General features: G+C 45.4%; 3 protein-coding genes across 7 annotated transcripts in view; 2 read left to right on the top strand and 1 right to left on the bottom strand.

The window, feature by feature from the left end:
• ERMARD (ER membrane associated RNA degradation) overlaps positions 1 to 9,239 on the top strand; it is a 143,209-nt gene extending 133,970 nt beyond the window's left edge. For all 5 annotated transcript variants that reach the window (XM_078776845.1, XM_078776844.1, XM_078776846.1 and 2 more), the window contains 8 exons: positions 1,073 to 1,138; positions 2,557 to 2,724; positions 2,863 to 2,946; positions 3,327 to 3,406; positions 4,865 to 5,065; positions 5,603 to 5,794; positions 7,107 to 7,211; positions 8,122 to 9,239. In XM_078776845.1, coding sequence (XP_078632971.1) covers positions 1,073 to 1,138; positions 2,557 to 2,724; positions 2,863 to 2,946; positions 3,327 to 3,406; positions 4,865 to 5,065; positions 5,603 to 5,794; positions 7,107 to 7,211; positions 8,122 to 8,272 — 1,047 coding nt within the window. In that variant the 3' untranslated portion in view covers positions 8,273 to 9,239. The remainder of the gene's footprint in view (positions 1 to 1,072; positions 1,139 to 2,556; positions 2,725 to 2,862; positions 2,947 to 3,326; positions 3,407 to 4,864; positions 5,066 to 5,602; positions 5,795 to 7,106; positions 7,212 to 8,121) is intronic.
• TSEN2 (tRNA splicing endonuclease subunit 2) overlaps positions 1 to 24,598 on the top strand; it is an 841,321-nt gene that overhangs the window by 653,875 nt on the left and 162,848 nt on the right. The window lies entirely within an intron of this gene.
• RNF123 (ring finger protein 123) overlaps positions 8,918 to 24,598 on the bottom strand; it is a 70,318-nt gene continuing 54,637 nt past the window's right edge. The window contains exons 32-39 of the mRNA XM_078776843.1: positions 22,743 to 22,882; positions 22,265 to 22,453; positions 22,048 to 22,123; positions 21,740 to 21,824; positions 15,698 to 15,837; positions 15,460 to 15,554; positions 15,274 to 15,359; positions 8,918 to 9,420 (exon numbers count right to left, since the gene is read on the bottom strand). Of these exons, the coding sequence (XP_078632969.1) occupies positions 9,321 to 9,420; positions 15,274 to 15,359; positions 15,460 to 15,554; positions 15,698 to 15,837; positions 21,740 to 21,824; positions 22,048 to 22,123; positions 22,265 to 22,453; positions 22,743 to 22,882 (911 nt within the window). The 3' untranslated portion in view covers positions 8,918 to 9,320. The remainder of the gene's footprint in view (positions 9,421 to 15,273; positions 15,360 to 15,459; positions 15,555 to 15,697; positions 15,838 to 21,739; positions 21,825 to 22,047; positions 22,124 to 22,264; positions 22,454 to 22,742; positions 22,883 to 24,598) is intronic.

Here is a 24,598-nt window from a genome sequence, read left to right as displayed (position 1 = left end):
CAAAGCCCTTTCACAGGACTTATTCAGCGGCGCTCATGAAAGGGACTCTCGCGGAGCACTCGAGTGGAAGGTTGGCGGTAAAAAGGACTGATTTGGCGGCGCTCAGGCGAGAGGACTTACGCGGAGTTGAAGGCACGTGCTTTACCGAGAAGACTGATCCAGGAGCGCACATTTGCGAAGGAGAGATACGGCAGCGCTCGCATTGCGAAAGACTTATACGGCAGCGCTCGCATTGAAAGAATAATTGGAAGAAGGGCGCGCTTGTTAAGAGAACCTTGGAGAGGGTGCGTTTGGCACTAGCGTGCACTTACTACGTACGCTGCGGGACACCAGCCTTCCCCCCGCTATATATAAGGTCCACTCGCGTCCAACTACGCGCGGAGCTGCCTGCCGGGTTTCGCCCGCTGGACTGGAGCAGACTGGAGCCGGAACCTCTACCTGGACCTTCCACCCTACCAGCTACAATCCCCGTGTGAGTGTGTATGTTTGTCCTGGAGTATTAAGTAAGACTGCAATAAGACTGCCCTGTGTGCTGCTTCTTCCTCTTCCTCTTGTACATCCTTTTGTTTCCTCCTCTTTCTGTACATTTGTAATAAACCCATCTTTGTTCTTCCTATACTCTGGTTTCCTCTTGTCCGATCGCATCTGTCCTTTCTATCATTGGGTAAACGTGGCACGATTGGAACCGCTCAGAATCGGGTTTAGTCTCTTTGTTAATAGCTCGGATTGCTATCCGCTCGGCATTTTCCATCGTATCTGTGGTTCGAGCGGGAGTTATTCCCTCGTTTCCAGCCGGCGTTGGTACTTAGGTAGTAGTGAACCCCTAGGCCTAACAAACCCTATCTAACGCCGCACCGGGAAAGACGTTATAACTTCCAGGACTTGGGATGGCCAGCTAAAAAGACAAGGGGATTAACCCCCACTTGATAAGGGGAGCGCCGACCCCCGAGATCCGTAACAATATATATATATACAGTATATGTTACAGCTTCAGTGTATATATATTTGTGTTTCAGCTTCATGTATATATATTTGTGTTTCAGCTTCAGTATATATGTATTTGTTTGTACAGATTCTTGCAGAGAAAGTGAACAATTCGACAAATCTGCTCGCAGATGAGCTTGGCGAACCAATGATGGTAATGTCCTCAGTTTACCAATGTCCTTCATGTGTTATCGCTTCTTGGGATGACACACACACACACACACACACACACACACACACACACACACACACACACAACATACGCACACCCAATATAACTCAGTACCACACTTAAAACTACATTGGCACTTGGTGGAGCGCATACCTCCGCCAGGTTGAAGTTTACGTCTTGTATGCCATTGATGGGCCGGATCTGGATTCGGACCTGAACCAAAATCTAATTAGATTGTTCTTGTAATCGAACCAACTCGTCCATCAAGTTTTGTCATATTTGTTTTGGCCTTAACTCTCGATTATGAAGCCACTTAAAACATTTTTTAAAATTCTAGTATCCAGATCTTCACCAAAATCTAATCATTTCATCTTTGTCACATTCCCAACCTGTCCACCAAGTTTCGTCTGAGTCTGTCCATAACTTTTTGAGATGTCCTGTTCACAAACAGACAAAGAGACAAACAAGGGTGAAAACATAACGCCCGTCCACCATTGGTGGTGGTGGTAACTACCTGTTACTACATTGGTACACTCTGCACAGCCAAGCTCACACCTGCATCACACACACATATTTCACAAACAACGCTATCTCTAAAATAACTAGAGAGTTCATAGAACACGTTACCCCACACAATGTTAACGTTTATAATTCAATTTAAACTAGAACGCCACTCAGTAGAGCGCATACTCCCGCCGTGGGTCAAGTTGGAATAATACGTTTTGTTTAACATCCCCTCTCCCCAAAACAATAAATGAAAAAGAAAGTAAGCCCTAACTGTCAGAGAATTTATTTTGATATATCTCAGAATTAGAGGAGAAAAACATTTTTTAAGAATAAGAATAAAAGCTTTAATGCAGTAAAACAGAAAAAGGTATTCCCAAAAAAATTCCTGGATCCGGAATAATATCCTGAGCATCACCAAAAACTAATCAATTCTTCCTTATCCCAAGGGCAATCATCCCACCAACTTTCATCCAAATCCGTTCAGAACTTTTCCAGATATCTTGTTCACAAACACACGAACACACACACACACACGGACGGACACGATCAAATGCATTACTCCCGCCAGGGAGATTAATAAAATGAAGATTTTAAAAGTCCTTTTTAATTTTTTTAAATCTGCAATCATAAACCCACGTTTGTCGACAGACAGTAGTTAACATATTGCTTAACCCAGCTTCATGCTTCGCGTGTGCGGGGTAAAAGTGCATTTAATTATTTTGGCAAATTGGTGTGTTTGACCCCTGGGACAAAGTCCTCTTGGAGACCTGTAAATGTCCTCAGGCCACACCAGAAACATCAAAGCTGCAAATAATCCATACAACACTAACTACAAGGTTTGCTTTGTCTGATCAACGTTTGTAGAACAGGGACACATTTCACACTATGGACAGGACATTCTGCTGGATCTGCTGACGTACCAGGAGGGTCCAAGGCTCCGTGATCATGTGAGCCATGGTGAGGTGGATCTGGAGAAAATCCCAATGGAGATAGCTCAGCAAGTGCTGGCTGTGGTTGTACTCCTCATGCACCAGTTTACCGTGAAAATTCCGTGTGAAAAGGTAACGGTGTAACTCTTAGCTGGACAGTGCTGGACCCAACAACATTGTGGTGTTACTATCTGTGTTGACACTATTTCCCCCCCTGATGTAGTCATGTGCGGAAATGCCGGTTTAAGCAAAGTGTTTGTGTTTACGCAGATACAAGAAAGCATGTGCGACATGATTATACAAGCAAATCATTATCAGTCGCTGTTTCATCCAATCGGAAGGCTGAAGAGGCAGGTAAAGTCCCGGGTAAAACGCAATTCTGATTGGACACGTGAAACAGGAGCTGCCACCGATGGTTAAATGCGCACTGTGGCCTCCTATACATTGAAATACTCATATATTGTGCGTTCCTCATTTGTCATTTAAAGCAATAACTGTTACTGCGGATAAGTTGACCAATCAGAGCTATCGCTGAGCTTTAAATTGTACTTGGGAATGAATCTCTTACTGCTTTATGTGCTGTATTGAACGTGATCGTATGAAGTTGAGTTCCTGTTCGGGGGTAGAAAGGGAAGTAAGAAGAAATTCCTTGACATTCCTCCCATGGGAACAGCAGCGACGTTGGAATGTCCGATGCCGCTCACGGATAACAGAATGCGCAAACCCCTTCGCAGATAACTGAGTGCACAAACTCGCTCGATGAATGGAGGAGCATTCCGGTTCCGGATGGAACACCTGCTGAGTGCAAAACCAGGTGCAACACAAATACTGCACCATTGCCATTATATCAAATGATTATCTCACAAACATGACAGTTATCTCAATTATGGTGTGTGTGTGTGTGTGTGTGTGTGTGTGTGTGTGTGTGTATGTGTGTGTGTGTGTGTGTGTGTGTGTGTGTGTGTGTGCATGCATGTGTGTGTGCCATTACTTCCTCAAAAAAGCTTTTTCGCCTCATATGGTTTGGCCTGTGGATTGTGGTTTTCTCTTCGCTGTAATCGTTAAATGTTTTCCATGCAATGTCAACACTTTTATTTAAATATATATTTAAATTTCACCATTTGTGATAAAAAAAACAATTTAAAAAACTACCTTTAGAGGCCATTTTTCCCCGCAAGCAGGGGTTGGCCTTTTTCGGGGACCGTGGTTGTTGTTTTTCGGGTCCCATTTTTGAAGCAATGTTTTACGGCCGGATGCCCTTCCTGCCGCCAACCCTTTTTGTCGCCTTTTACGACAAGCAGGGAATTACAGTGAACTGGTACTCAATTAGGCGACCTCGGAAGGATGACAGGCTGAGTCAACCCCCCTGGCGTTAATTCAGCGATCGACCGGGATTCGAACCCAGGATCCTAGGATCCTAAGCCGGCACCCTAGCCGCTAGCCCAACACCAGGGACAAATTGTGATATTGTGATATTTGTGATATTGAATTGAAATACATTTGCTAAAAGTGACATTCGTTTTAATAAACCTTATGATATATTTTTGACAACAGAACTCTACTTTATCACATTTTGGGGTCTGAAAGATGATGATAATTACTTCCGCCATCGAAGGTGGGCAGAGGTTATGTTTTCAACCCTGTCTGTTTGTCTGTGAACAGGATATCTCAAAAAGTTATGAACGGATACCGATGAAGCTTGGAGCACAGGTTGAGTGCGTGAGAAGAACGAATTGATTAAATTTTGCTGAAGATTCAAATCCGGATCCGGATATGAGAATTTAGAATTTTTCAAGTAATTCTCCACCATTGAGAGATAGGGCCAAAAACAATATATAGCAGGATATCTCAAAAAGTTGTGGTCGGATTTTGACAAAACTAAGCGGATGAGTTGGTTTGGTGACGGGAACCAGGCGATTAGATTTTGGTTCAGGTCCGAATGCAGATCCGGCCTATCGGTGGGATACAAAACATAAACTGTTCAGCCTGGCAGAGGTATGCACTCTACCGAGTGCCGTTCTAGATGGATGCTGTTATCGTAGAAGATATTCAGCTTTGAGATAGTTTATCAAAACAGACATTCAAAGGAATCTGGTAACAAATGAATCCCTAACCAGAACCCCTTTCCCACGAATTTATTTCTGTTGACCCTTTTCCCCAGTTGTTCTTTTTCCCAAAAGCCTCTTAGGTGTCATATATATATATATATATATATATAAAATATGAATGAATTGCCTTGATCCTTGCATAAGTATTTTCTGTCATTTTCTAGAGGAAGTGAAGAGATGGTGCAGGGCAGGCTCAAGCTGATGGTTCTTCATTCTCACGAGGAGAGCGATGTTTGTGCAAATCACAGGGCAACTGTAAGCAAATGCATTGCGATGCAAATTCCCAAATGGAACGAGGAAGCAGACAGAGAGATGGACCGTCTCCATTGCTCCCACATGTGCTTGTCCTGCCTGCACTTAGGCATGTACGTTCGTTCATGCAATAATATGGCCTTGTACTAAGTGACGGACAATGAGAATGAAACAAAAAAGCACCTCCAATGTTAATCAGTCATTGATCTTATTTGACCAAAGGTAGACAGAGTTTTTGTTTTCATCTGTCTGTTAGCTGGATATCTCAAAAAGTTGTCGACGTATTCGGACATTTGGTGGACAGGTTGCGTGTGTGACAAGGACAAATTTATTCTTGTATTTTGCTTTGTATTTATTGTTATTAAAAAAAACAAAAAAAAAACATGTACACTGCCCTTGAGGCTCGGCTTGCAAGCCACCGTCTACAATTCCAATAGGAGACATAATTACTTTTTTATGGAAAATGTTTCTCGAGTTTGTTTTTTGTCCTCAATTTTGTCCGCACATTCCTGTTGAAAGATTGGCCTTTAAAACCTACCCTTATGAAGGGGGACAGACATCTGTACAAACAGAAACTGACTGTTTTATATGGTAGATGATTTGTGTAATGATGCATTTCTTCCATTTCTAGCAAACGTATGTCATTCCAGGTTAAGGAAGGTGAGATCTCGACACCGTTCTCGAGGTGAGATGGAGCAGGTGACTGCGTTAAGGAACATCGTGAAGCAATGCCATCGGGTGTCCTCACAAGTCCTGGAGAGCGCCAAACAGCGTTATCAACAATGGCTCAAAAAGGAATTGCGTTCTCGACGGAGGAAGACGTACTCTACGATGGTGGACAGGTCGGCTTGCATGTGGCTGTGCTTTGCATTCAAAACAAACCAAAAAGAGGGGTCGATGAGCTTTGTATGTTTCTCACAAAATGTTAATATGTATCTTGTTTGCAATCAAAACTCACCAGGTCTTAACAAGAAATAATTTTTCCCCACTCCACACCAATTAAACCAAAGTTGGTTAATTTTCACTTTTGTGACAATATTTACGTGGTTTTAATGGTCCAGCCTCAGCAGAACTTTACTATCAATCTGCCTTTTACCACCAGCACCAGTGTCCACTGCACCTGCTGTCCCACTTACCAATGTTGTGTCCACTGCACCTGCTGTCCCACTTACCAATGTTGTGCCCAGTGTACCTGCTGTCCCACTTACCAGTGTTGTGTCCACTGCACCTGCTGTCCTACTTACCGGTGTTGTGTCCAGTGTACCTGCTTGTCCCACCTGCCGGTGTTGTGTCCAGTGTACTTGCTTGTCCCACTTACCGGTGTTGTGTCCAGTGTACCTGCTTGTCCCACTTACCGGTGTTGTGTCCAGTGTACCTGCTTGTCCCACTTGCCGGTGTTGTGTCCAGTGTACTTGCTTGTCCCACTTACCGGTGTTGTGTCCAGTGTACCTGCTGTCCCACTTACCAATGTTGTGTCCACTGCACCTGCTGTCCAATCCAACCTCTGTCTCAATGACCATGCATCCAGTCAAACACCTATCCCGTTCATCAACAACTAGCCAGTGCAACGTCCAACGCAACCACTTTCCCGTTCACCACGGGGTCCATGGCTGCTCCATCAGCTATCCCAGTCACCACAGAACATGCCCGTATCAACCGCTGTCCCATTCATTGTCCACCGCAGCTGGTACCGTCACTGAGTACCAGATCCGTTAACAAAGCACAACGTTCAACATCGGACTCCTTTCTTGCACATTCACTATTTTACATTATTGATGCTTTGTATTTATTGTTCCATAAAAATAAAGTTCCATAAAAAGTTGGTGCATGGAGGAATGACCTGGCTAATAATCTACCCTCCACACCCTTGTCTGCAGCAGGGATGACTAAACCACATGCACTGACACATATAAGTAAAAAATAAGTCATCTTACCCCCCCCCCCCCCCCCCCTCCTCCGGGCCTCACACAAGGTCCGTTTGGCCATCTCTGAAAAAAAAAAAATGGCAACACAGACACACACACACGGCTGTCATAATCTGGTTAGATGGTAGGATTGGATGCATTTAAGTAAATGTTGTATGATGAACTTTGCAGTTGTTTTTAATAAGAGTGCTGGTTTATTTAATTTTTTTCTTGGTTGTTTCTTTCGCAGCCTTCCTCGCCTGCATTTCACCCTGAAAATGACCTTGTGCATGGCGGTTGCATTTCTCCACACCTTGGAAAACTCAAACACAACGAGATCTGAAAAACTCATCAAGTGAGTGAATTATTTCATTTTAAAAAAAGATAAAAATGCATCAACTTAGACAAATCCATGCCCTCACCGAAGGCAGATTTCCACATTTAAATTTAATCGACTGAAAGTGAAACCCATTGCTTGGCTCGTACTGGTCAGACCAGCTACGTTTATCTTGTGTAGTCGTGTCGACAATGCCATGTTTACAAGTCGTCTGCCATTCGCGCATAACACACGAGTGTTACAACACAACACAGGGCCAACGTTGCAGCAGCACACAAACTGACACCTCAGACAAACTTGAGTTGACTCGACTTGAGTTTTACTTTTCAGTTCACACACTACTCGCTAATCAGTGTCCCAGGTTGACTGGTGAATAAACTTGATAAGGCCAAAAAAGTCGAAGCTAGTCGATATGACCTCCTTCTGCTATACATGCTCCATGCTCCTTCCCACCCCCCCCCCCCCCCACCCCCCCACTTCCAGTTGTGCACGAAGAAGCACCGCTCCTCGAGCAAACGAGCAAAAGTTTACGGAACATTTTTTTTCTCCTTCACTCCTTGCTCGTTTTCAAGCCTGGTGTTGGCTTAGCGGTTAGGGTGCTGGCTTGGGATCCTAGGATCCTGGGTTCGAATCCCGGTCGATTGCTGAATTAACACCAGGGGGGTGGACTCAGCCTGTCATCCTTCCGAGGTCGGCAAATTGAGTACCAGTTCACTGGTAAAATCCCTGTGTGTCGCAAGAGGCGACTAACAGGGTTGGTTGCAGGAAGGGCATCCGGCCATAAAACACTGCTTCAAAAAGGGGTCCACGGTGCCCAAAGAAGGCCAACCCCCGCTCTGTGGGGAAAAATGGCCTCAAAAGGTGTTTCTACTCCTTGCTCGTTTTGCACTGTGGTTCAAGCTGTTGCCAATTTCGTTTTTGTTGCCAGGACGTTGAAGATGGTTCTGCAATGCGCAGAAAACCTCGCCCACCACACCAGTCCAGCAAAGAATCAATGGCACGATGTGCGGTGTGTAATGCTCCACATGAACACGACGCTTCATGACGTGGTGCACATTACGCGCTCACAGGAGCTGTGACGTCGCGTTACGGGTCGAAGATCGGACATGTCTGACAAATTAATGTGCGCACAGTGAGAAAATCAAAACTGAACTCTTATACATTGTACCGTTGTGCATTCCCAGCATCAAATGTTAAAAACAATAAACCATGTTCTTTACTTTTTCAAAATAAAAAACGTTCGGCGATTTAAAAAAAATTGAAATTATTGAAGATCTTGTTTGCCGGAATGGAATCGGTTACATTATGGTTCGAGCGTAGGTCTAAATCTCGGAAGTCAGCAGTTAGATTCCGACCCGAGAGAAGTCATACTCTCGAGTCGGGGAAGAGAGGTCTCAAGGAATTTAAAAAATTGTACGTGCTGCTTCCTTGCTCAATGCTCGGCATTTAGAGGGTAGAGTACGAACAAACAACCGTAGTTTGGCAACCATGGTGAGGAATTGCCTCCTTAATCACCCCACAGAGTACGAAGAGCAAAGCAACGTCATAAAGATGGCTTTGCCTTGGACCCAGAGTTCCGGGGAGTGACATCACTTCCCCCAAGCTCAGTGGCTTTGCTTGTCCGAAATAAGTTCTGTGTCGTCTCATGTATTACTATTTGTCTGCATGGACGTGTGGTTTGTTTTACAGCTCTTCCATAAACCGTAGACCCTGTCGAAAAAAAGGAGATTTTTACAACGGTTTATTGCAAGAGAAGTCAGTTCCAGAGTGAACTTGCCAGCACATTGCATCACATGACCTCTGGCTTGTAAGACTCCAGTGAGGGTAAATATTTCACACTTTGAGCAATTAAGCAATGTTCATGCAAAGACCGGTAAGCTTGGGTGTAATGGTGGCGTCGCGTCGTGTATCACCGATTGCGCAATGAAGCAAAACGTGTTGGGGAAAACGTTCGGTGATTTCGGCATTCCAAAAAAAAAAAAAAATCGGGTTCCAAGACTTCGGAACCCAAATGCGGCCTTCACGGCCCCGTGGACGAAGGTCCAAGTTCACACACCAACCTCAAAACAGGTCATGTTTGCAGCGGACTTGTCCGTTCCTTGTACGACGGTTGGATGGATTTTCCTGTTACGACGACGGCGGAACTGTAAAGTCGTTCACGGCGCTGATGACAGTTTTGCAAAAGAAGCATTCCTTGTTGTTCATCAAATGCTGTTGGATGCACGTCCTGCAATAAAAAAATCAAACAAGACCAAATGGGTGGGATGAAAAGGGCAGCAAAGAGGAGGTGAAAGAAGTGAAAGGCGGCAAACAAACCGTTGCCAAAGAGGCCGGACCATGACACTTCCGTTGCGAGAACATGGACATATTTTTTTCCTTCCAATTATTTTTGACTCAGAAAACGTTTTCCTCTCTTATTGCAGGGCAGTTCGGTGGTCTGTTTGTACCGACTCTCCTCCGGTCTCATTCACTCTGCTCCAACCATTCATGTCGACTCAAGGATGCACATGTGCGCTTCAGTAACCCACTTCCGGTTAGACGTGCAAAATCCAGGCTGCCTGCACACCTCAACTCTTTATTAATTCCTAGCTTTTCCAGTCTATGGAATCACCTTGGACTTTACTGTCTCACTATTCCCTCCCGGACTTCAAGCAGGTAGTGCACCGCCACCTCGTGTCATCCTGATCCATGATCTCTATTAACCCTTCCTCACCCAACCCTTACACTTGCATTTCCTCCCCAATTAATCTTGATTTTTTTTTTCTCCACAAGAGCGAGGCACATGGAAGAGCAAGGTGGAACTGTGAAGTCGTTCAATCCCCTCACATGTCCACAAATTGCTCCACTACTCTCTGGTTCATACCCTGCGTTACCTTGATCGACCATGAGCTGCGATTTTGTAGAGAAAAAAAAGAAAGAATTATGACCTTGAACACGTGATTTAATTATCCTTCCCTATATCATACTCACATACTTGTCTTTAAAGCTTAGCGGTTAGGGTGCCGGCTTGGGATCCCAGGATCCTGAGTTCGAATCCCGGTCGATCGCTGAATAAATGCCAGGGGAGTTGACTCAGCCTGTCATCCTTCCGAGGTCGGCAAATTGAGTACCAGTTTGCTGGGATGAATGATCCCGGTGTATACCCCGATTTAGAATAGGTACACCGTATCCCTGCACATCGTAAGAGGCGACTAAGGGTTGGCGTCAGGAATGGAATCCGGCCATAAAATAAACATTGCCTCAAACAGGGAAACATGATTGTCATGGAGCCCGCAAGGCTAACCCCTGCTCGAGCAAGGGAAATGGCCTTAAAACGATCATTCATTCATACTTGTCTTTAAATGTGTTCATCAGATCAAAACACTGCTGTCTGCTTAGACCTTAGACCAACACCTTTTCTCTTCAAATAGGAATGCAAGATAATTTCGGAATTTATTAATTTTAAACGAGAGCGAAGTCGTGGCATGCCATCACAAATCCCAACGCTTCCCACCTAAAGCAAAGTTGAACGATGACAACAAATTCCACTAGGAGTGACCCAATATCAAATTTTGGGATAATTTTTTTCCCAGTTTTGACCCCACCCCTGGGGCATGAACTGAGGGTCAAATCCAAACAATTGTTACAAATTTCATGCATCCACAAATGTTGATTGCAAAAACAAAGTTTCATTAACAAAATGTTTTAAAATGTGCCAGTAATTGCATTTTTTGGTACTTGACCTTCAGCCCCAGGGGGTGGGTCCAAAAATGATACTGCTCTTGCACCTTCCTGCCATGTGGTGATCATAACTCCCAAGTTTGATGAATTTCTGCTCAACCGTTTAGGAGGAGGAAGCGTGACGCACGGACAGACAGACAGCCGATTATAATATCCCCCTTGTTTTGTCAAAAGGTGCAGGGATAATAAACAACTTTGGTGCACAGGTCACTTTGGAGGGCTGGTCTCACCTCACAGATCATGCTTAGCTAACCTTTTCCACAAGGAAGATAATCATCATATTGTTGCGAATATGGAATTTGGCCTCCATATCCGCTTGTAAATATTCCCCTATTTTCTCCAATACTCCCCAACTTTCCCCAATCCCCCATTCCCTAGTCCCATTGCATGTAAATAACAATCAGTAGAGCCGACCTTCCCCTTATTCCCCCATTAAATGTCGTGCCCAGGTCCACCGCACCACACGTAGACAACTTTCGGACATCTTCCTAGTTATTCTTAATCTATGTCAGTTAAGGCCTCGTTTCCATTAATTATGACTCTTCGTTGCACCAGAATGTGATTATATGGCATCAGTAGTGAGTTTAGGACCTTTCCCATACCTCCTCCCATCTTCTTCCCCAAACAACAACTACAACAACAATAACAACAACTACAACAACAATTACAACTACAACTACGACTACAACAACAGCGGGGCGGGGAGTGTGCGTCCTCACACCGGCTCGGTTACCCGCCATGACCATGCGCTCCACGGCGTTACCCCGAAGGGGCTGGCTGTCAGCTCCTCGTCAGGGGCGGAGCCAGTAACCCCCCCACGCACCCAATGAGAAGCAACGTGCCGATTCCATCTGGGGCGGAGCTGGCGAGCCGAGGGCGTGTGACTCCCCGCCGGATATACGCGGCCCCGCGCCGGACGTGATGAGAGATGCGCCTCAGCTTGGAGAGAGAAGCCACCGCCACCCCCAGCGCGACGATACCTCCCCGCATCTTTGGACCGGACCGGACCGTACTGTACCCTGCCCCGAGCCCAGGAGGACCTGGAGCCATTGATACCCGCTTTCCTGTCATCAACCCCCGTGTGAGTCAGCCGTTGTCCCGTTTGTCTGTCGTCTGTCCGGGGTTAATATAAGAGTGTGTCTAAGTGCCTGTCTTTCTGTGATTATACCTCTAGCCCCTGTAATCTGACCTTTCCGTACGAATATAATCTCCTCCGGAGGTCTTGAGAATTGAAACATTGGTGTCGTATTGTGTTATTGTAATCCAGCCGGGTGTCTTCTTTTTCTTATTGAGCCAGCATCGCGCGACTAGTCAACGTTCGGGCACAATCGGGTAACTTGTGCAGACGTGGTCATACCATAAAACCGCTCGGTAAATAACATCCAAGCCACGTCTGTAACAATATTGTCTTGTGGCTGGCTCAGTTAACACCGAGAGTATGCCACGGATGGGTAATCGAGCTTACTTGGAGGCGTTTCCAATTCAATGGCGGATCGACACACGAGCCGGGGGATTGGGGGAGGATGCCGGCTTACCTGTCGGTCCGATGATGTCTTCTCCTGCAAATTAATAACAACCAAAAACGGATATAAAATGTACAACAGGAATATTTATTACGGAACCCGATACAAAGGACGCAACGATAACTAGATCCCCTAATGAGCGCTCTTACACACAGACTTTGAATACACACGATGGGAGAGATAATAAAATTAATGTTTTGTTGCGTTGTGGAATGCGAGCTTATCTGTCTCTGGATGTGTAGCGTCCGTCAGGAATCGTCTGGTTGTGCAGCTCCGTCGTCCAACGCGGCCCCGGTTGGCGTGAACTGCCTGGTCGTTGGCGCGGAGCGGCCCTCGGCGCGCCCGCGCGATCGCTCGTCAGTGCTCCAACGTTGCTCCAATGTCCGTAGTCAAGCAGGCAAATTTGCGGTTGGCAAAGGAAGAAAAGTCCAAATGGAGCAAAAGGCAAGGGCAGAAGGAAGGTCTGGGAAGGGCAGAAGCCAAAGCGAGAGCAAGAAAATGCCGGCGAGCGAGTCGTTTTGTCACTCGCGGTGTGACGTCAGCGCGCTCCCTCTACCAACCAGTGCCTCGTTCACTCGTCACCTTTCGTGCCTCCTTACATCACCGGCGCTTCTCCTCCAACCAGTGCGTAGCTTGTTGGTAGTTCCTTCGTGCCTTCCGCACTGATTGGCCGTGGTGTCATCGGTCGGTGGCCAATCAGTGTGTCGCTCCTTTACCTTTCTTACCCCCAATCACGGGGAAGCTTTTTGTCCCTTCCCCCGACCAATCACACGTCCTTCCCTGCTCTGCTAATCAGTGGCCTGCTCTTTGTTTGCCCCTCCTATGGCCAATCACGAGTTCTCCCTGGACGTGGCTCTCAGCCTGCCTTGTCGATGTTTGATCGCCATGGTGTACCACTGTGTGGCCGCTTGCTGTCGGTCTTTTCGGTCAGTCATTGTGGCGGTGGGGGAATTAATTAATGTGGTGCACTAATGGATCTAGCTAATGTCTATAAGAGTGCGTTGCCATATGGGACACAGGTATGATCACCGAGGTTTCACATACAGGGGAATTATCTTAGTCCCTATTCTACCTATCACCGGATCATCCTCGTATGATCACAGGTACACACTTGATCCGACAAACCGGGCTAACAGGACTTATTACATCGAGATCGTTCTAACTCGACAGACGAAGCATGATACCTATTCAGATCTACCTAAATCTATATATTCCCCTACCCCAAAATTCATGACAATATCATTTGAGAAGTATTTGTTTGTATGTTTGACTTTATGCACTCCTGAAGATGGAATGAGTTGAAAACTGGTGGTTTCAATCAGGTATGTGCATGGGAAGGTTTCATGCGATTAAAAACTGGTAGGCCACGTCACTGAGATTCATCCTAAGGTTTGAGTCAGTTGTTATAGAGACATCGGTTAAAGGAAAAATAAACACATAAGTTAAAAAAAAGAAAAAGAAGCAAATGAAAGAGATGGCCGACCACTCCCTTCAAAACAGATGGAAGGTTTGGCCTACAGCCCCCTTTGAAGACTTCACACTCTGTTTATAGTGGGGTCAGGGATCAAACCCAGACTAGACAGTTAAAAAGCAAGTGCCCTACCTCTGCACAGGGTTGGCTCAATCAATTAGTCATATGATGAAAAGCGGATTACACATTACTTCTCGGAATTAAAGCCATTACAGCACACAGATTCAAAATTTTTAACATTCCTCTGATGGGTTTCGTAACACTCTTCTTTTGTCCTCAGTTCAATATTACATTTATGCATCAAGTGCAATTGCAAACATGTGCCCAATGTCGCTCCAAAAAGACCGACTGGACAACCCTCCCATCTACTTTCTGAACAATCCTCTCCAAGAAGTTCTGTCACTCAAGATTTTGGATCTCACTATCTGCCATGATCTTTCCTGGGAAAACCACATTTCCAAGCCGGCCTCCAAAGCCAGTCGCCGACTGGGCATCCTCCGTTGTGCGAAGTCCTTCCTTGGCACACTTAAGCTCCTCGCCACATACAAGGCTTTCATCCGCAGCTCAATGGAATACTGCTCTCCCCTCTGGGCTGGTGCTCCTGCCTCACACCGAGCTCGGCTTCACGCGGTTGAAACCAAAACATTCAGAATCATTGGAATCTCCCGTGATGAAGCTAACTCTGATGGCCTTTCACTCGCTCACCGCAGGCAGGTTGGTGGTCTTTCTGTCTTCTACAGACTCCTCTCCGGCCTTGCTCCCCCTGCTCTGTCCCCCAAATATTCCTGCAGGACGCACAAGATCTGCCTGCAACCCTCTTCTGGTGAAACTGCCAAAATCAAGACTCTCTGCTCACCTTCACTCTTTCATTCCTCTTTTCTCCCACCTCTGGAACAAACTCCCTCACTCTCTTCAATCCCTCTCCTCCCTCCAAATCTTTAAAACAGCTGTTCACCATCGCTTATCCTCCCCCATCCAAAACCTTGATCTTTTCTACCCCCGTCAAAACACCCCAAATCCGCCTCTTTCAATCCCCAACTTCTTTCCTGAAATTCCTAGTTGTGAAATTCCTAGAAGTATTCATTTGCTTTATTCGTGTACCCCTACTCCCCCAGCCCTCCCCCTTCCACAGATCTACCGACGTCCCTGTTTTCTTCTGTTGTTGTGCTTGTGTGCTTCCCTCTCGCTCCCCCTCTTGTCTCCCACTCCCTTCATTGTATGTTTTATGTGTCTATGCATGTTGTCATGTTCAATGTGTTAGCTCTTACACGAGCCTCGATTCTGTATACAAAAAAATAATAATACATGATTGGTGTAAGGAATCAAGATAAACGGGCCTAGAATGAGCAGACGTGCTCGCACTTACTTGCACGACTTGTGGCCACACGGCTGGAAGACTGCCGATATGCAGTGCGCGCAGCAGATGGGACAAAGGTCCTCCTCACTGGTGGGCTGAAAGTACCGAATTGTAGATACAATTGGTCCATCACAGAGCATACAAACAGAAGGAAATCGAAACCTGGATTGCAGGATAGAATGACCGCTTGCTTACCACAGTGGAAGCAGCTGCGTGTGTGGACTCCACGGAGAGGTGAGTAACTAGTTGCTCGACCAACTGCAGTTCTTCAGCATTCACGTAGCGAAGGTCTACGCAAAGTCACAAAGAGGAAAAATAAAATTCTCCACCACTCAATTGCCTCCCCGTCATCCTTCCTTATTAAAAATTAACACCGCACCTCTTTCACCCATAATAAGTGTGTAATGTTTAGCTTCCCAGCCCCAAGACTCACGTTTGCGAAAGGAGAAGCGAGTGGAAGCTCCAACATTGGCCGGGTCTTTCCGAGCACCGTCCCACTCGCCCAGCAGACAGCAAATGCAGCGCAGCTGGAACCCCGCGTCCGCAAGCAGGGCAGCCGTCGCTCGCTCTCGACTACAAGGAGTCGCAGGATGGAGTGAGGAAATTTAATTAAGGCTCATAATAAAGCTGACACACACACACACACACACACACACACACACACACACACACACACACACACACACACACACACACACACACACACACACCTTGGGGGAAGTGCAAGTGCGGTCACTACCATCACTTCCCGGGATACTTTGGGTACCAGCGACATCATAACAATGGCACCGTGCTTTTCTCACCGTACACAGTGTGGAATTTCCTCAAGAGGAATTTTTATCTGTGGAATTTCGTGTGGCGAGTGTGGAATTTCATCTGAATCCGTCCACAATTTCCTCAAGAGAAGTGTGGAATTTCCTTTTAAAAAATCATGTTATATATCACTTTTCGCCCGATCTCTCATTGGTGAAGAATCACCGAAAAATGACATAATTCTCTTACCCGAATCCAGATTCAGATCTTCACCAAAATCGATTTGATTTGTCCTCGTCACACACCCAACCTCTCCACCAAGTTTAGTCCAAATCCGTCCATAACTTGAGATATCCTGCTATATATTGTTTTTGGCCCAATCTCCCAATGGTGAAAATTATAGTGGCCGGATCCGAATCCGGGTCTTCACCAAAATCGAATCATTTCGTCCTCGTCACATACGCTACCTCTCTGCCAAATTTCGTCCTAATCCGTCCACAACTTTTTGAGATATCTTGTTCACACACAAACAAACAGACAGACAGGGGTGAAAACATAACCTTCAACCACCTTTGGTGGTGGAGGTAATGACGTGCATATGTAACCAATCATTCATTTTCTGTGTTCAAAGTTTGAACAATATTAGTAAATGCAGGTCCGAGAAATGGTTGAGGACGTGGTCAATATCGGGTTTGTTTGTTTTTTTTAACTAAAATGGCCGTCAATTGCTGTGCTTGTGCCAAGTATGAACATCTCTGAGATATGGTTGTGGATGCACAGGACGAGCCCAAATCCATAAGCTCCTGTTTTGGACTAAGTGCAACGGGGGCTAATAAACTAGGTGGTATTCACAGTTCCTAGAATACTTACACCGTGCAGTCTTACAAATTTGTAATTGCATCTATACACTTCTGAGGTAAATGTGTACAAATTATACTTTGAAAAGTCTGCGATACAGTATATTCATAAGCTTTTACAAAGTAACTTTTATTCTAATTCGAGCGTTTTCATGACGACCAAGGCTGATAACGATGCTGCCCGAAGTGCACTTCTTCTTCTTCTTCTTTGCATTTTTTCCACCAGCCGAGCACAACAAAGTCTGAAGCGATTACAATGATTCTTATTTCGCACGGTTCAACATGCGCCATATCAAATGGTCATGTAACATGTGGTAAAGTTTCAATTCCTATGTTGAACAGTTTTCGATGTATGCTCTTAAAATGCAGACATGGACATACGTGACCGATTGCTTTTTTTTTTTGTCTTTTCTTTTTTTTGTATACTGAATCGAGGCTCGTGAAAGAGCTAACATTTACTTCACAAACAAATCAACCAGACAAACAAAATATACAAAAAGAGGGAGCGGAAAACAAGATGGGGAGAGAAGGGGAAGCACACAAACATAACATTTGAGAGCAGGCAGATGCGTGGGAGGGAGAGGGCTTGGGGGGAGGAGGCGTGGGAAGTGGGGGGGGGGGGGGGGGTGGGAGAAGTATAAAACACAAGGACACCAAGAACTTCCAGGACAGAAGTTGGTATTTCAAAAAAGTGGATTTGGGGTGAAATTAGCGGGGGTAGAAAAGATCAAGGTTTTGGATGGGGGAAGATAAGAGATGGTGGTGAACAGCTGTTTTAAAGACCTGGAGGGTGGAGTGGGATTGAAGAGAGTGAGGGAGTTTGTTCCAGAGTTGGGAGAAAAGAGGAATGAAGGAGTGAAGGTGAGCAGAAAGTCTTGATTTTGGCAGTTTAACCATAAGAGTGTTGCAGGCAGATCTTGTGCGACCTGCAGGAATATTTGGGGGACAGAGCCCAGAGAGAGCTGGGGGGGCAAGGCCAGAGAGGAGTCGGTAGAAGACGGAAAGACCACCAACCTGCCTGCAGTGAGTGAGTGAGAGGCCCTTGGAGTTAGCTTCATCGTGGGAGATTCCAATGATTCTGAACACTTTGGTTTCAACAGCGTGAAGACGAGCTAGGTGTGAGGCAGGAGCACCAGCCCAGAGGGGAGAGCAGTATTCCATTGAGCTGTGGATGAAAGCCTTGTATGTGGTGAGGAGCTCAGATGTGCCAAGGAAGGACTTCGCACGACGGAGGATGCCCAGTCGGCGACTGGCTTTGGAGGCCAGATTTGAAATGTGGTTTTCCCAGGAAAGATCATGGCAGATAGTGAGACCCAAAAGCTTGAGTGACAGAACTTCTTGGAGAGGATTATTCAGAAAGTGGATGGGAGGGTTGTCCAGTCGGTCTTTTTGGAGAGACATCGTAAGAGTGTGAGATTTGTCAGGATTGAAAGACATGTTCCACTTGTTTGCCCAGTCTGTGATTTTGTCCAGGTCTGCAGAGAGTGAGGAGACTGCAGACTGCCGATCTGAGGGATGAGGAATGGCCCTGCTTTTCTGGACCTGCTTAACCCTGCTTTTCGCTTCGTGATCACGTGGTAATCAAAAAAACCCAGAAGCAATGAAGAAAAACCGGCCGTCTCATGCAGTGCAGCGGCGGACAGGCTAATAAGGACCATTTGTACTTATTGTGACCGACATTTTAACCCAATTATTAATATTAATTATTATTAAATAATTACTTGATTATTAAATAATTTATTATTATTCATTATTATTAATGAGTCTTATCTTAATGTGTTTTTTTTTTTTTTTTTAATGAATTTACATCTTGCTCGTCTTATGAAAGGGAAGAGGCAGCAGCATGCATCAGTTTATCAATTTGTTGGCATGGCATACATTACTCATAAAAAACGACTGCAACAAACTGAATGCCAACTTTGCTTTGTCCCTTTAGATTCGAATCCTTGCTGAAAGCAAACGACATTCTTGAACTGGTTTCATGTAAAAAAAAATTTTTTAAATTGTATTCATGATTAAGGCTCGTTGAAGAGCTAGTGCAGAATATAACGGGACAAAATGGAAAGGGGGAAACACCAACCGCAGAGGAGAAGTTAGAATGATAAAGGGCAGGGGAAGAACGACATGTGGGGCGAACAAGCTGCATATGAGCTGAATGAAACAGCAGGAAGGGGAAAGTGGGGATGATTCACTTTCTGAATAATCCTCTCCAAGAAGTTCTGTCACTCAAGCTTTTGGGTCTCACTATCTGCCATGTTCTTTCCTGGGAAAACCACATTTTAAATCTGGCCTCCAAAGCCAGTCGCTGACTGGGCATCCTCTGTCGTGCGAAGTCCTTCCTTGGCACACCTGAGCTCCTCACCACGTACAAGGCTTTCATCCGCAGCTCAATGGAATACTTCTCTCCCCTCTGGGCTGATGCTGGTGCTGGTGCTGGTGCTGCTGCCTCACCCTAGCTCGTCTTCATGCTGTTGAAACCAAAGCGTTCAGAATCATTGGAATCTCCCGTGATGAAGCTACCTCCGAGGGCCTTTCACTTACTCACCGCAGGCAGGTTGGTGGTCTTTCTGTCTTCTACCGACTCCTCTCCAGCCTTGCTCCTCCAGCTCTCTCTGGGCTCTGTCCCGCAAATATTCCTAAAGGTCACACAAGATCTGCCTGCAACCCTCTTATGGTTAAACTGCCAAAATCAAGACTCTCTGCTCACCTTCACTCTTTCATTCCTCTTTTCTCCCGCCTCTGGAACAAACTCCCCAACTCCCTTCAATCCCACTCCTCCCTCCAGGTCTTTAAAACAGCTGTTCACAACCATCTCTTATCTTCCCCCATCCAAAACCTTGATCTTTTCTACCCCCACTAATTTCACCCCAAATCCTCTTTTTTGAAATACCAACTTATTTCCTGGAGGTCCTTGGTGTCCTTGTGTTTATACTTCTCCCACCCCCCCCCCCCCCTCTCCTTCCCACGCCGCCTCCCCCCAAGCCCTCTCCCTCCCACACATTCCCGATGTCCCTCACAAATGTTGTGTTTATGTGCTTCCCCTTCTCTCCCCATCTTGTCTACCGCTCCCCTTTTTATATACTTTGGTTCTTTGTCCATTTGATTTGTTTGTGTGATAAATGTTAGCTCTTTCACGAGCCTCGATTATGTATACAAGAAAAAACAAAAACAAAAACAAAAAAAAACAGAAAATTAACAAACCAAACGACAACGAACAAAGAAAATGAGGTGAGGGGGAGGGGGGAATTAACCAATAACCTGGAGACATGTCGTGGGCATGGGAAACATTTGGGGGTGAGGGGAAACAGACATGAAGAGCAATCACCCCGGACTAAAAACATACAAGCGTTACGCCTAGGTCCCCCGTCGGTGAAGTGATGCGAGTTGACAAAGTGGAAGACGCAGAAAACATGCTATGATATGATATTCCGCTCACAAGGTTCAGACATACATGGCGGCGGCCATCTTGGATTTTGACGTGGCGACCCAATTTTAAACAGCGTTCTTCCTTGTGCTGAGATACACCCATACACCAGATTAGAAGTTGGTACTTCGCTTATTTTTCAAGATATTCATCTCACAAGGTTCAGACATACATGGCGGCGGCCATCTTGGATTTTGACGTGGCGACCCAATTTTCAATAGCGTTCTTCCTTATGCCTAGATACACCCACACACCAGATTAGAAGTTGTAGTCCATGGGCTGAGTAGGGTTTACATGAACCCCACCCCCCCCCCCCCCACAACTTAACTTCCCGGGTATGTCCACGTACCCCCCACCCTAGGGGTTAGGAAAAACCATGTTAACAGAAAAAAAACTCATTCCCTCATAGTTTGACCTCTGGTGACCTCATTAGTGACCTCATTTGCATATAACACATCATTGTAAAGAGTGTCCCAGGACAAACATTTTGAGGGGTCATATGCAACCATTGGATGACGAGGTAAAAAGTTATGGCCATTTGAATTTCGCCTACCCCTAATTTTCGGAAATCACTGACACAGGGGGGGTAACATCAAAATATGCGTGGGAGGTACCTTGGGAATGAGTTTTTTTTCTGTTAACATGGTTTTTCCTAACCCCTAGGGTGGGGGGTACATGGACATACCCGGGAAGTTAAGTTGTGTGGGGGGGGTGCATGTAAACCCTACTCAGCCCACGGACTATTGGTACTTCGCTTATTTTTCAAGATATTCATCTCACAAGGTTCAGACATACATGGCATCAGACATACATGGTGGTGGCCATCTTGGATTTTGACATGGGTTGCACCCACACACCAAATTCGAATGCGGTCCTTCGCTCACGCATGCACGTACGCCCGCACGCACGGACGGACGGACGGACGGACACACGGACGGAGGGGAAAACCATAGTCCCCCTTTCACTCCGCTGTGCGACGGGGGACAAAAATCTATGGCAGCACAGACAAATCTGGAACGATTACTTTTAGCTGATTTGGGGAAGCAGATCTCTCGGAGGAACAAGAGAAGCAACCAGGACCAGGAAAATTGACAAATTTAAACATCTGGACCTCATAGTACAACAAACTCGCATGGTGTCCATAAAAAATAACAGGACAAACTATTGTGATCTTTCCCTTTACACAATATACTTCACTAAACACCACTTTAGGAATGAAATGTTTAATTGCGATTTTTATAATTTCTTCATTTGCATTTAAATACAAAGCCCTTGTAGTTTAACGGTTCCGCTCAGGTGTTACCACTGCCAATCCATCAATATCGTCAAAATGCAAACGAGACAAATACATCAGAAATTCATTCCATTTCGCCAATATTTTATGTCAAAGGGAAGGGGATGAGATCAGGATGAAACAGGTGTGAGGATGCTGATGTTTTACCACTCGGGCGTTCCCAAGACGATTAACTGTACAAGCGTTCCTGTAACAGCAGCGAGGATGGGATAGTGATCCACCTGCTCCAGGACTGGGACAGACAAATAGAAAGTAGCTCAGTGATACATGTAACTCCACAACAAGGATAGTTTACTGGGTCTCCTGCAATTCGTGACACAATGGGTACAGGCTATTGCAGACCAACACACCTCCACAATGATAGTGTCCATACACCATGGGTGTGTGCAAGCTAGAAAAAGCCCAGATTTGGGGAGAAAAGTGCAATATTTTGGCTTTACGTCTCGTATACTCACCAGGAAGCCGAAAGCTGACCATGCGGTCAAACAGACCACCCTCGGCTGTGATACGGTGCAGAATTTGATTCAGCAGCTGGGAAAGAACAGGTGTGGGATTAACCATTTGAGTGAACAAAGAATGGAGGTCATGTAGACCAGCGTTGGGAGAATACATGGGAATGTGGACATGAGATAGAAATCCCCCCCCACCGCGCACGAACCAATGGAGTTGTACCTGGGAGAGTCGCGCGAGCAGGAGGTCGGAAGCTGGACCTGTGGGGTCGGAGAGCGTGGAGGGTACCAGGTGTGCAGTCATTTCGAGCACACGAAGCAGTGATACAGACAGGTCGAAGCACGTTGCACACACTTTGAGCTGACGTGAGTCGACAATGTTCCTTTCGGGACGCTCAGCAGTCTGCTGGATCTGTAGTTGACGATGGAGACGTGAGCAGATAAAGAAAAGAAAAGGATAAAAAACCGATTCCATGACATCAATCACAGATGACGTCTTTACATCTTCATGTATCACTCTATTTCCTTATTGACAACTTACTAACTCCATTATTGTGCCATACACATGAGGTCAAGTCAGCCTGATGCAAACAAAGCAAATCAGGTAAGCACATCTCAATTACAAATGAAAATCAAGCATAAAAAGACAGGTGAGCGGGTGGGGTGATAAATATATAATACAACATTTAAAAAGGTCAGACCTCCTGTATCATGCCAACAAACTCGGAGAAGGCCCAGTTGAGCTGGTTGATTAGGCTGTTTAAGAATGCCGTAGCTTGTTTCGGCCTTTCCTGTAAGAGCGTGGCAGCTTGCTGCTGTAGTCTCAGCGAGGGACACGGCTCTGTGAGAGACGCAAATGTGCTCAGATTGATCACGGCTGTTGAAGATTTTAAATTCCCGAGATGTTCCGTGCCGGGCTGGCAGGGGTCAGTGATGCAAACAGGAGCACAAAGTGGAAAATCAAACAGACTCCAAGTTACCCAGCAGGTGCTGCATATTTGAGCGTCCTTGGAGGGTAGAAGCAATGTTTGGTTTTCGTTGGTTCAAGAGCAAGTTGGTTCTTAATAAGTAAAGAAAACACGTCTCCAATCTTTCAGCACCCTCGACCCCCCCTTCTCTCTCCCCGCACCCACTCTTTTCTCACCTTTGGAACTCTTCTTCCATCCGTTGCCTCAAGCTCTTCTTTACAGGATTTCAAGTGTACTGCCCACTGCCACATTGGTCTCTCTCATTTCCACTACTGAATAATACTGCACCTCACGGTTCCCCTTCACTACATCCACCCACTGGCCCTCCTGCAATTGCAAGCATTTTATTTCTTAGCCCACCATTTTTCCTTTACCCCATTTTGGCCATTGTAAATGACAACATCTTATAATTATATTTGCCGTTGGTGGTTGTGAAATATAGCCTCATTAAACCACCTTTAGAGGCCATTTTTCCCTGCAAGTGGGGGTTGGCCTTTTTCGGGAACCGTGGTTGTTGTTGTTTTTCGGTCCCCTTTTTGAAGCAATGTTTTAATGTTGTTTGTTTTGTAATGTAATGTTTTGTAAATGTAATGTTTTGAAGCCTCATTATATGATATATTTTCATTTTCGTTGTACTGCAACTGGTAATGTTAAATTTATTCAACTGCTATCTTGATTTATTTCTGACGCATTTACGGTCATACAGTACGTCGTTCTTGGCGAGGACCGCATCGCAACTTTGTGTACATACGTAAGCAGGAAATAGTGCTGTACATTACCCCTGATTTGTATCAATATACTTTAGGTTGAACACTTTGTTTCCACAATATGTTTGTCAAGCCCAGAGTTATGCATTGGAATACTTTGTAATGTACGTGTGTGATTATTTAGACCATGTTCGAAAGTAGTCCGAGCGGCTTTTATTCATTCGCCACACGTCTTTGAACGGGAGAACGGCCGTGTTAATCCAAGCACGGCAACTCATCTTTAGAGCCCAGCATAAAGACGCAACAAGGTATTCTTTCGTTATAATTCGGTGCATAAATATGTCAGGCATCTATGGAACAAAGTATTTTGTGGTTTCAAGGGTTTTAATGTCAAGCTTTAGTATTATTTAATTTCGGTTCTTTCCCCTCGGCCCTCATGTTTCTGGGCCCAAGCCGTGTGCTCTTGAGTTCATGTATCATGCTATATGTCTCTGTCAATTGGAAAGTTGAACTATTGAGGTATATATCAGATAATGTGAGATTGTTCTAACTATTTGTATTTTGTTTGCACCGTAATAGTTTATACGGTGTCAATAGGAGTTCGAAACTTCCTTACGGTGTGCAAGCGCTGTATTGTGAGAAGAATAAAGTTCAAGACTCCCGTATTGAGATCTTTGCTCGTGATTATGCTGAAGCATCTACAGCCATCTATTCATTGCTCCCTGATTTGCTCTTCCACAAGCTTTGATACTGTACGTACACACACACACACACACACACACACACACACACACACACACACACACACACACACACACACACACACACACACACACTATAAACAGAGCAATTATAGGGATGATATAATTTCAGATTGCCACA

This window comes from Myxine glutinosa, chromosome 4 (genome assembly GCF_964187855.1).
Source record: "Myxine glutinosa chromosome 4, kmMyxGlut1.1, whole genome shotgun sequence".
Taxonomy (NCBI): domain Eukaryota; kingdom Metazoa; phylum Chordata; class Myxini; order Myxiniformes; family Myxinidae; genus Myxine; species Myxine glutinosa.
This window is presented reverse-complemented; position numbering and strand designations above follow the sequence as displayed.